Below are 12172 nucleotides of genomic sequence, written 5' to 3'. Positions count from 1 at the left end.
GGTGGGGGGGTGGGAGGTAGAGGGGTGGGGTGGTGGGGTGGTGGTGGTTATGGGGTTGGGATCGTAGGTGGGGTTTGGGGAAAAAGATCTGAGTATGGGGCGGTGCAGGATTGGGCACTAGTGGCTCAGTGGTCTGATTACAAGGTGTGTTCTGATTGGGTGGTAGGAATCATGCGATTATGGGGAAATACCTGGTGGGAAACGGAAACTTATTTCTCAGGATGGTGGGAGCTGCCTAAAATGGCGTTTGTCTGGTTCTCTCATTCCCCTCTTGACTTGTGAATATCTGGGCCCAATCATGGGGCTGTTTCTATGGTTGTCATTTCTATCTCATTATTTGAAAGTGGCTGGTATTGATTGTATTGACTTCTCAGTACTAATAACTATACTGCTTCTACTTTTTCCCCCTGCACAAATGCAATGAGTTTATCAATTATGCAAGGGCCTACAGTTAGGAGTAGAAGTAATAAAATTAAAGGGTCTGCCAAAGCTGTTATTAAAGTAGTCAACCAAGGAGACCAATTAAAAAGAGATTCATACCAACTCTGTTCTTTTTCTCTTTTTTTTTTTTTCTTTTCTTTTTCTCTTTTTAGCTTGCATTTATGCAGGCTTTCTTGTACGAGGACCATTGATTCTTCTACTACTCCTGAATGATCAGCATAGAAGCAACATTCTTCTCCTAAGGCGGCACAGAGTCCGCCTTGTTGGAGAAACAGTAAGTCAAGACCGCTGTGGTTTTGTAACACTACTTCTGACAAAGACGTCAGAGAATCTTGAAGAAGTGTTACAGATTTTTCCAGTCTTTCTATGTCTACATCTATGGCTGCTCACAGGGCATCATAGTTCTTGTCCTGGAGAACCAGGGCAGATACTTCAGTACCTGCTCCTGCCACTCCTAGTCTTAAAAGAGTGGCTATGGTGAGGGCTGTGGCAATTTCCCGTTTCTGGCGAGGTAGGTCTGGGTCTAGGAATCTTTGGAATACCACATCACCTTTATAATAAATTAATCTGGGCACCAACTGTACTAAAACACAATAATCTTGGCTTTGGTTTAAAACACCTGAATGTATACAGGGAGCTAATCCAGTGGAGCATGCCCACCAAGCATTATTCGGGGGTATCAGGTACCTGGTCCTATTTCACTGAGAGGTAGAATTACAAAGAGGCTGGTGAGAGGCAGACACTTGTCCCACACAGGTGCTTTTTCCTATTACCATCTGAAGGGTAAGGTAGGGTTGGTTCTGATGCCATCGGTATGCACTTGCCTCCCCTGGAGTGGGGTTTCTTTCAATAGCAATACCTTCATAATAGGGAGGCTGGATACTAAAACAAAGCCAACAAGTCGCTGTTAATTCAGGCCTTATAAGGTTTATCACTTGAAAAGTACTGGCTAGCAATTCTTACACTTGGTTAGAAAGTGTGGGGTGGGTCATGAGGGGATTAGTCAAAACATCTGTCTGGGAGGAGTTAATGGGGTCAGCTGGGGGGGCCAGTTTGGGAGGTTCTACTTGTAAGCTGGGGCCTAGAGCTAGGTTGGGTCTTACGGGCTTTACCGCAGGCGTGGCAGGGAGACGTTCTAATCTTTGGATGGTGAAGAGTAGCCCGTTATCATATTTATTTGGGTATAGCCTTAGTCCCCAGGTTTTTCCTACTTCTCATCCCTGGGCTTGCCGACCTTGCTGTGTGAAAGTGAGTATTAGGGGATTACAAGGGGGTTTTTGACACCGTGTTGTGTTACTGCCTCTTTGGATTTGGATGAGGTCAGTTTTGACAGGAGCATTCCAACTGAACCAACCAGTAGACTCACAACCCTAAGCTGCACAGTAAAAGGCTTGTGGCCCTCCACACTGCCTTCCTTTTTCTTGGGATCTATCTGTTCCTGGGCAGACAGAGAATTGGGTTTGAAGTAAAATAGCTCGCTGAGATCATTCTTTACATCCAGGGAGCCATGAACCTGTCTGTCAGGAGTTCCAGGTTCTACTGGCAAGGGTGCAAAGGTCAAACTGGAGGGTCGGCCACCAAGAGTTAGAAGGGTGGAGACCTGATGTCTGGCTTACAATGTGCCCTGTAATGGCACTTATAACCTTTTATGTGACGTGGACTGGGTCATGAGGACTGGGGGAAATAGTACATACAGTTAGTAGAATCAAGCCAGTGACGAAGAGTGTTTGAGGTTCCGTTTTAGGGGATTGTCTTTGTCCTGCTGGAGTTTCCATTGTGGGAGGTAATCTCCCTGGATGGCAAATGGGTCCGCAAGTCGAGCATGGGTGTGATGTATCCAGGACACAATGCCATCTACTTTGATGGCAGTGGGCATTGTGAGGATCACGATGTAGGGTCTTTTTCACCGGGGTTCTAGGGTCTCACAACGGGTGGCGCTTTACGTACACCCAGTCACCTGGATAGTATGCATGAGGTTCAGGAGTGGGGCCAGCCTCATACAGAGCTTTGAGACTATCTCAATTTTTTTTCTGCACACGCTGGTTTGACTTCAGTGAAGTCCACTTCCCAATATGCACCTGGTTTTGTCCCTTGTTGGCGGGACCCTGTGTTCTGGGGATGTGGGTGCTATTGGTCAGTTGACACACCTTACATGCAGCCACTATTTCATCAGTTTTGGCATTCTGGTTTTGAATTTTTATCTCTGCATGGCGTAACAAGTCTTTCATTTTCCGAGTACCCATATGGGTTGAATGATGCATTTGTTTTAAGACCCTTAGACCTAGCTTAGCGGGGAGGATGGTTTTCCCATCACAAATGTGCCACCATCTGTTATACTTCTCCGGAGTATGAGCCATCGGGATCTGCTCTATCCATTTGAGATCTTCTGGTGTGTAGAGTGGTTTGTCAGGCAGGCAAAGAGGGCCTGGATCTGGGCATTGGATGGGTAGTGTAGCTTCTGCTACCTGGGCTACTTCTTTGGCCACTTGGTCAGCCCGTCTGTTTCCTCTGGCCACTGGGGTGTCTTGTCGCTGGTGTCCTGGGCAGTGCATTACTGCCACTTCCTGTGGGAGCTAGAGAGCTGCTAACAGAGTTAATATCTCATCTTTGTTCTTGACCGTCTTACCTTCTGCCATGAGCAGTCCCTGCTCTTGGTAGATTGCCCCATGGACATGCACCGTGGCAAAGGCATACCGGCTATCAGTATAGACATTTAGTCTCAGTCCTTTCCCCAGCATCAAAGCCTTTGTGAGGGGTATCAATTCAGCTTTTTGTGCAGAAGTGCCTGCTGGAAGAGGTTCTGCCCAAACAGTCTCAGTCTCAGTCACAACTGCGGCCCCCGTGTACCTGCACCTATCCTTGATGAAGCTGCTGCCATCTGTGTAGCAGACAGTGTCTGCATTTAACAGAGGCTGGGCAGTTAAGTCCCGGCGAATGCAGTGGATTTGAGCCAGGATCTCGTACATTCATGGAGGGGAGCTTCCAGCTCTAGGTCTGGCAGGAGGGTGGCAGGGTTAAGGGTCGCTTTGGGCAGGAACTGGATTCTGGGAGGATTTAGCAACAGGCTCTGATAATGGATGAGGCAAGCATTACTTATCCACTGATCAGGCGGTTGCTTCAACACCCCTTCTATGGCGTGGGGGGTTGTGACCAGCAATTCCTGCCCCATTGTAAGTTTATCTGCATCTTTGACAAGCTAAGCAGTGGCTGCAATTATACGCAGACATGGGGGCCATCCCGCCCCTACCGGGTCTAACTTCTTGGATAAGTAAGTCACCAGTCTGTTCCAGGGGCCTATTGCTTGAGTCAATACTTCTTTAGCTATTCCTTTATGTTCATCTATATATAGCTGGAAGAGTTTTGTGATATCCAGGAGTCTTAATGCGGGGGTGGATAACAGCGCCACCTTGAGTGCCTTAAAAGCATTTTCTCTTTCTTCTGTCCAGTAGAAAGGCTGCCCTTTTTTTGTGGCTTCATATAATAGTTTAACAATCTCTGCAAACTCTAAAATCCAAAGCCTGCAGAAGCCAGTGGCCCCTAGGAATTCCCGAACGCCCCGGGGTGAGGTGAGGGTCGGGATTTTTAGCACGGTATCTTTCCTGGCCTGTGAAAGCCACCTCTGTCCTTCTTTTAGCACATACCCCAAGTAACTTACAGTTTGTTGGCAGATTTGGGCTTTCTTGGCTGAAGCACGGTAGCCTAGGTCTCCTAGGGTGGCTAGCAGGTCCCAGGTCCCTTGCAGGCAGCCTTGTTCATCGGCAGCTGCTAATAGTATGTCATCTACATACTGAAGGAGAGTCAGTCCGGGGTGTGCTTTACAGAACTCACCCAAGTCTCCCTTCATGCAAGGCCTCATCGAAGATGGTTGGAGAGTTCTTGAAGCCCTGTAGTAGTCGAGTCCAGGTCAGCTGTCCATTGATGTCTTCTTTGGGATCATTCCACTCAAAGGCAAACATAGCCTGGCTTTGTGGAGCTAGAGGCAAGCTAAAAAAGGCATCTTTTAAATCTAGGACTGTGTACCACATTTGTGTTGGGGCTAGTGCACTTAGGAGTGTGTATGGGTTGGGCACGGTTGGATGTATATCCATAACCCGTTTGTTAACTTCTCTCAAGTCCTGCACTGGGCGATAGTCACTTGTCAGAAGCTTTTTGACAGGGAGTAAAGGGGTGTTCCAAGGGGACTGACATGGTGTCAAAATTCCTACTTTCAAGTGCCTCCGGATATGGGGTAGGATTCCTATCTGTGCTTCTTGGGGCATCAGGTACTGACGTACCCAAACCGGTTCAGCGTCTGGCTTAAGTTCTACTATTACCGGTGGTCTGTGGGCAGCATATCCTATGCCTTCAGTTTCTGCCCAGGCTGACGGAAAGGAACTCATCCATTCAGACATCTCGACCACCAGTGTAAGCACTGGGGGCTGATGGAGCCGATACTCGTCTTCAAGCCTCAGAGTCAACACCTGGATAGGGCACCCCTGCCCATCTGTGAATTGGGGCCCTTCTCTTTTGAAAGTGATCTGGGCTCCTATTTTGTTTAAAAGGTCTCGCCCAAGAAATGGGTATGGACAGTCTGGAATGACCATAAATGTGTGGGATATCTGGCCTGCACCCATGTCCACAGTTCTTTGGATAGTCCATGAGTATTTAATTCCAGTGGCCCCTTGGACCCAAGACTTTTTGGTGTCCATTTTGCTCTGGTCTGATACCAGGACTGGATGCTGAGCGCCTATGTCCACCAAAAAGTCTATTGGTATCCTCTCCACTTTGAGGGTTACCCTGGGTTCAGGGAGGGGCACTGAACCCTGACCCCTCTAATCACTTAGTTCTCCAAGTTCTAAAACCTGAGTTTTACAGGGGAGGTAGTTAGGACACTCTTTAGCCCAGCATCCAAATTCTTTACAATAGGCACACTGATCTCTCTGCAATCATTGGCACCCCTCGGAGGACTTCTCCTTACCTCCCTCCGCCAACTGTCACAGTCGGTCCTGTTTGTCATGTGGTTCTGCTGTCGTGGCAGCCAACAGAATTCTGGCCAGGTCTTGAGTTTGTTTCGCCCGAGCCCGGATGTTTCTCTGTTGTTATACACTTTCTCTGCTACTGCAAGCAAATCTTTCAGCCGTGTTGAAATCCCAGTTAGGGTGTGTGAGGGGGAAAGAAGTGTCAGTAACAGCTTGGTTGGTGGTAGGGTTCCCATCTTCCCCCAGGACTGTTTTCCTGGCCTCTGCCAGGATCCAATCTTGTTCCTCAGTGGTGAAGAGGACCTGTAGAAGCTGCTGGCAATTGTCCCAAGTGGACTGATGAGTAAGAAGGATGGAATCTAAAAGATCAATTAGAGCAGTTGGTTTCTCAGAAAACTTTGGATTCTGCATTTTCCAAATGGCCAATAGTGCAGGGGTTGTTCCCCATTATCATCAGGGGGGCCTACTGCCCATAAAGGAAAGACAGTGGAATCTGCAGCTGGCACCCGCAGCCGCTCTCACTGTGCCCACTGACGCGTGTGGGGAGGGCTCCCCAGTGGTCCCGAGGGACCAGCTGCTGCTGCTGCTTCGTTGTCCTGCAGAGGGACACAGGGAGCCTGTGGTGGGGACGGATAAGGAGGAGGAAACAAGGAGTCTGGGTCATTCCCACCCTGCAGAACGGGATAGAGGGGGGCAGTTGGTCAGGGAGACTCTTTAGGTTTTTCTTTAACAGCTAACGCCTTCTGAGGCTCTTCCTGCCTAGGCAGCAGAATGGCTTTCAGCTATGCTGGTGGATCTTCAACAAAGTCCTGCCAGGTTGTAATGTACGGGACCTGATCCGGATGACTGGACCAAGGCCGATACACTATATCTTTGACCTGGAAAATAATAGGAAGATGGAAAGTTTCTTCCAGGGGCCACCCGACATTAAAGGTTGGCCATTTGTTCCTGCAAAAGATTTTAAGTTTAGATTTTATAACACTGAGACCAAGGTTCTGAGCTTGGCCTTTAAAGTCCTGGAAATGGTCTAAAATCAAAGATAAAGGAGTCATCTGTGTCTGTCCCACGTCACCCACCGTCACCAAAATGCACACGAAACATACAAAACACAACAAAAAGCCAACGTCTGGCCCTTTATAAGACCAGTAACAAAACTGAAACTGGGATGATGGCTGAATGCCAACTAGCGGGAGCGACCTGACCAGTCCATCCAGAAACACTAATGGGATCGATTCCATGTGAGCCCTTTCAGCAGGATCTGGGGATTCCACGTCCCAGTCCTCCGCAGTCGTGGGGCGTCTTCCAGAACCCCGGCCAATAGCCTTTCTGTGACGCATCTGCCTGGAGTTTCTTTTGGCTCAACCAGACTACCAAAATCTCAGGCCCGCATACAGACACAAACACTGACATACCACTGGTACCAGAACACTCACCACTCTTCAGCCCTCTGGTTTGGGGTCCTTAGGGGTCTTGGTAAATCCTGGAAGAGCCCCCAAATGTTCTGCCCAGATCGCGTAGTTCCCAAAGACCACCAGGAGCCGAGTCCGATGCAAAAGCAAAAGGGCCTTTATTGCAGCAAGCTTGAGCTTGGACTCCTGGGAGGTCTGCTGCAATGGATCCTGGCCGAGAGCCACGAGCTCTGGGGCAAGGGTCGGGGGGGGGTTGGGGGGTAGGGGGTGAGTATTATGGGGTTGGGATCGTAGGTGGGGTTTGGGGAAGATCTGAGTATGTGGCAGCGCAGGATTGGGCACTAGTGGCTCAGTGGTCTGATTACAAGGTGTGCTCTAATTGGGTGGTAGGAATCATATGGCGGGAAACCGAAACTTATTTCTCAAGATGGTGGGAGCTGCCTAAAAATGGCGTTTGTCTGGTTCTTTCACAGGCAATTTTTTAAAATTGTGTATGAACTTCATGGACTTCCTGTATTTGTCTGGGTGAGATTTCTTCATCTTTGCAATCTTTTTAGCAGTTTACCTGTGATATGCATCACAGTTTAATGCTTATTCAATAACATAATGGTTTCTTTCCTGCATTTGTGGAGAGGATTATCTGGATTGGCAGGAGATTTTTTTTTTAATTATATTTTCCCAACATAATACTGCTACCAGGTATGCTACTAGAATTTACCAGAAATTCTTACAATTACCCAGAAAGATAAAGATTGCTACCTTTGTTTTAATGAGGAGTTAACTTGAAAAACCAAAAGGGTGCTGAGTCCAGGACAGAACTAGGAATGAAGCCAGCAGTTTTGATGCCAATCCTTAAAGAAAAGGAGAAAAAGAAAACCCCAAAAAGACTACATCTCTTTCCCCAGGGAATTTAGTCTGATCATTCAAACTAAGTGAAATGGCTTTCCCTTATTGTTCACTGTCAGGTAATGCCTCATCCTCTTCAGGGGAAGGTGCCTGGGGAGCATAATCCTCTAATCCTGCTGCTTTGACAAATTCAGGTAAGGTCAAGGAATCAGAATTTATCCCACTATGACCTTTTTGCTCTAAAAATAAGCCAATATTGTCCCTATAGGGAAGACAGATGCTGCGTTTGAATAATGGCTCTTCAATTCCTAGTAGCTCCCGCGTATGCTGAGAAATTACCTGAAATGCAAGGATAATTTTTAATGGGACCAACCTGAAAAAATTAAATCAAATAAGTTTTATTTAGTTTCCTAGGCTCTTGAATGCTAATCTCTTAAGTTATTTCTATGGGAAAGTAAAATACTGAAAAAAATTCATGGCCTGGCCTTACCCAAACCAAATTCTTATCTTTCTTTTTTTTAAATTAAGAGACAGTGTCTTCCTATGTCATCCATGCTAGAATACACTGGCATGATCATAGTTCATTATGACTTTCAACTCCTAGACTCAGGTGATCCTCCTGGCTAGTAGCTGAAACCATACATAGATGTCATCACATCTGACTTTTTTGTAGAGATGGGGGTCTCACTATATTGCCCAGGCTACTCTTGAACTCCTGGCTTCAAGTGATCCTCCTTCCAAAGTGCTGGAATTACAGATATGAGACAACATGTCTGGCTAACACCAACTTCTTCTTCTTCTTCTTTTTATTGAGACAGAGTTTCAGTTTGTTTCCCTTGGTAGAGTGCCTGTGGCATCATGGCTCACAGCAACCTCCATCTCCTGGATTTAGGCAAAATGATTTCTTGCCTTAGCCTCCCAAGTAGCTGGGACTACCGGTGCCTGCCACAATGCCTGGCTATCTTTTTTGTTGCAGTTTGACCAGGGTCGGGTTCAAACCCACCACCCTCAGGACTGGTGTCCTACCCACTGAGCCACAGGTGCTGCCTCCAAACCAACTTCTTTTTTTTTTTTTTGAAACAGAGCCTCAAGCTGTCCCCCTGGGTAGAGTGCCATGGCATAGCTCACAGCAACCTCCGACTCCTGGGCTCAAGCGAGTCTCCTGCCTTCGCCTCCCAAGTTGCTAGGACCACAGGCACCCGCCACAATGCCTGGCTATTTTTTTTGGTTGCAGCCATCATTATTGTTGTTTGGTGGGCCCAGGCTGGATTCGAACCCACCACCTTAGGTGTATGTGGCTGGCGCCTTAGCCACTTGAGCCACAGGTGCCGAGCCCAAACCAACTTCTTAACAGAAACAGCACGATTTATTATCCCTTTTAAAGTTCCATTTAAAAATGTTTCTAATCCTAGCATTCTGGGGGGCCAAGGTAGGTGGATTGCTTGAGTTCAAGAGTCCAAGACTAGCCTGAACAAGAGTAAGACCCCAGTCTTTACTAAAAATAGAAAAAACTAACCAGGTGTTGTGGTGAGTGCCTAAAGTCCCAGCTATTCAGAGGTTGAGGCAGGAGGATCCCTTGAACCCTAGGGTTTGAGGCTGTTGTGAGCTATGACCACGGCACTCTACCCAGGGCAAGGAAGGAAGGGAGGGAGGGAGGGAGGGAAGAGAGAAAGTAAGAAAGAAAGAGAGAGAGAAAAAAGAGAAAGAAAGTAAGAAAGAGAGAAAAGAGAAAGAAAGTAAGAGAGAGAGAGAGAGGGGCAGCACTTGTGGCTCAGTGAGTAGGGCACCAGCCTCATATACTGAGGGTGACAGGTTCAAGCCCAGACTCGGCCAAATTGCAACAAAAGATAGCTGGGCACTGTGGCGGGCACCTGTAGTCCCAGCTACTTGGGAGGCTGAGGCAAGAGAATAGCCTAAGCCCAGGAGCTGGAGGTTGCTGTGAGCTGTGATGCCATGGAACTCTACTGAGGGTGACAAAGTGAGACTCTGTCTGTCTCTAAAAAAAGAAAAACAAGAAAGAAAAGAAAGAAAGAGAGAGAGAAAGAAAAACAAGAAAGCAAAGAAGAAAAAAAGAAAAGAAAGAAAGATCGTTTCCAGGCTTTGTATCAGACAGCCATGGATAGATTCATTTCTTTTTTGCTAAGCAATTTGACCAACTTTAAGAGTCGTTAATATGTTCAGATTAGCAATTAGCAGATTAGGAGCCATGACTATCCCTGGAAGGGTAATAACTCATCTATAAGGGCTTAGTGAATTTGTAGTTAAGAAAAAAAAATTATTCAAATAGTTACCTACTTTGTTTAACTAAAAAATCAATCTCAAACACTAAAAAGTGGACATTAAAGTTCCAGATGCTTTATTAGTACTTACACATTCTTTTAAAATATCTTTTGCCATAATTTTCAGTCTGTACAACAAAATTTGTACTCATTGAGCACCATGCCACTTCATAACCTAGATGAATTTGTGATTGCCTTTTCAAATTCTACTTTAATCATAGCACTGCTATCTGAATTCATATTCTACATTTGGATGGAAATGTAGCCTATGAAATTGTTACTAGAACACACCATTTGGAATGGAGTTTTTAATAATATATAAAGCTACAGGTCATAGTTACTACTTTAAATTCATGCCACAGACAACTGTAAACCTGATGTAAAACTGTGCATTACCATTGCATTTTAGATAAGCAAATTTTCTCTTTAACTTCCCTTCTCAAATTTTACTTTAACTAGCTTTTTTTTAGACTTTAGAGATCATTTGTGGGTAAAAAAAATCTATATAGGCTCGGCGCCTGTGGCTCAAGCGGCTAAGGCGCCAGCCACATACACCTAAGGTGGCGGGTTCGAATCCCCAGCCTGGGCCCGCCAAACAACAATGATGGCTGCAACCAAAAAATGGCCAGGCGTTGTGGCTGGTGCCTGTAGTCCCAGCTACTTGGGAGGCGGAGGCAGGAGACTCGCTTGAGCCCAGGAGTTGGAGGTTGCTGTGAGCATGATGCCATGGCACTCTACCCAGGGGGATAGCTTAAGGCTCCGTCTCAAAAAAAAAAAAAAAAAATCTATATAGTTGCTTGGCATTTCCAGTGAGAATTCTTTTTTGCTTTTTCTTTTTTTTTGGGGGGGGGGTGTCTCCTTATTTAGCCCAGGCTATTCACAGGCACAATTAGAGCACACAATAGCCTTGAATTCCTGGACTCAAGTGATCCCTCTTCCTCAACCTTTTGAGCAGCCCAGTGAGAATTCTAATTGAGGTATATGGCAATTGTGGTTTCTAAGAATTGAGATCCAAATTACTGTAAGTGGCTCTTAAGAGTTCCCATTTGTGGTTGATGCTGCTACATTGAGCACTGTGTTTAGTAAGCACCTCACCCTGATTCTCCTTTAGTAACTGTGCTGCTGAAGTAAGCACCCTGAGTTTTTAGAATGTCCTGACTAGCATATTTCACAAATTCCTAGAGGTTTGCAGATGGTGCCGCAGGAAGTGGCAGTCATATAGTCATATGCCTGTAATTCTTGCTAGCACTCTGGGAGGCCGAGTTGGGTAGATTGCCTGAACTCAGGAGACTAGCCTGAGCAAAAAAATTGAGACCCAGTCTCTACTAAAAATAGAAAAACTAGCTGGGTGTTGTGATGGGCACCTGTAGTCCCAGCTACTTGAAAGGGGAGCCTCTGAGCCTAAGAGTTTGAAGTTGCTGTAAGCTAGGATGCCATGGCACTCTACCCAGGACACAGAGTGAGACTCTTGTCTCAAAAACAAGCAAAAAAAAAAGTATGTCTAAGGTTCATCAATGAAACCAGAAGGTCCTCTGATGGGCCAAAAACTGGTCTAAAACTTTAAGTGTAATACTTTCTTTAGTTCCGATGAACAAATAATAAGCAATAGAGTATTTGTGGCTAGGACTTAGAGCAACTTACTAGAATTACTAGTAAGTTAGTAAGTATTAATAGAAATAGGTATTCGTGAAGATTATTTGAGTTTTCTAAGGATCCTTAATTCCATGTTGTAGGATGGTGGCCCATACATACTCAATGCATGGCATCACTGCAGAACACCAACTGCATATGGCCTCAACCAGTTATTGATAATGCCTATAGTTTTTAAGAAGGTTAATTACTCTATCATTATATCTTGTGTTGATCATGGTTTTCAACCATGCTGTTTTTGCTTTAATTGTAAAGCTGTTTTTGCTTTAATTGTAAACTACTGATAGTTTTATTTCATCTTTACCAATGTATTATGCACTATTTAATTATTTACAGTATATAACTATGTACATTTGCGCAATTTAAAACCTCTAATTTACTTTAACTAAATCTAAAGATATAATTGTTGTCATTCAAATATGAATCATCTATACTATTATTATTAAAGCAGTCATCTTAAAATCTGCTTGTTGATTCATGTAACAACATGGATTAATCTTAAATGTATTTTGCTGGCTCGGCGCCTATAGCTCAACTGGCTAAGGCACCAGCCACGTACACCTAAGGTGGCGGGTTCGAATCCCCAGCT

The 12172-nt window shown here is 45.6% G+C and overlaps 1 protein-coding gene across 1 annotated transcript in view; it reads right to left on the bottom strand.

The window, feature by feature from the left end:
* Window positions 1–7707: 7707 nt before the first annotated feature.
* SAMD15 (sterile alpha motif domain containing 15) overlaps window positions 7708–12172 on the bottom strand; it is a 16700-nt gene continuing 12235 nt past the window's right edge. The window contains exon 3 of the mRNA XM_023511581.1: window positions 7708–7993. Within this exon, the coding sequence (XP_023367349.1) occupies window positions 7757–7993 (237 nt within the window). The 3' untranslated portion in view covers window positions 7708–7756. The remainder of the gene's footprint in view (window positions 7994–12172) is intronic.

This window comes from Otolemur garnettii, unplaced genomic scaffold (genome assembly GCF_000181295.1).
Source record: "Otolemur garnettii isolate 467f Iridium unplaced genomic scaffold, OtoGar3 scaffold00020, whole genome shotgun sequence".
Classification (NCBI taxonomy): domain Eukaryota; kingdom Metazoa; phylum Chordata; class Mammalia; order Primates; family Galagidae; genus Otolemur; species Otolemur garnettii.
Note: the sequence above shows the minus strand (reverse complement) of the source record. Positions and strands in the feature narration are given on the sequence as shown.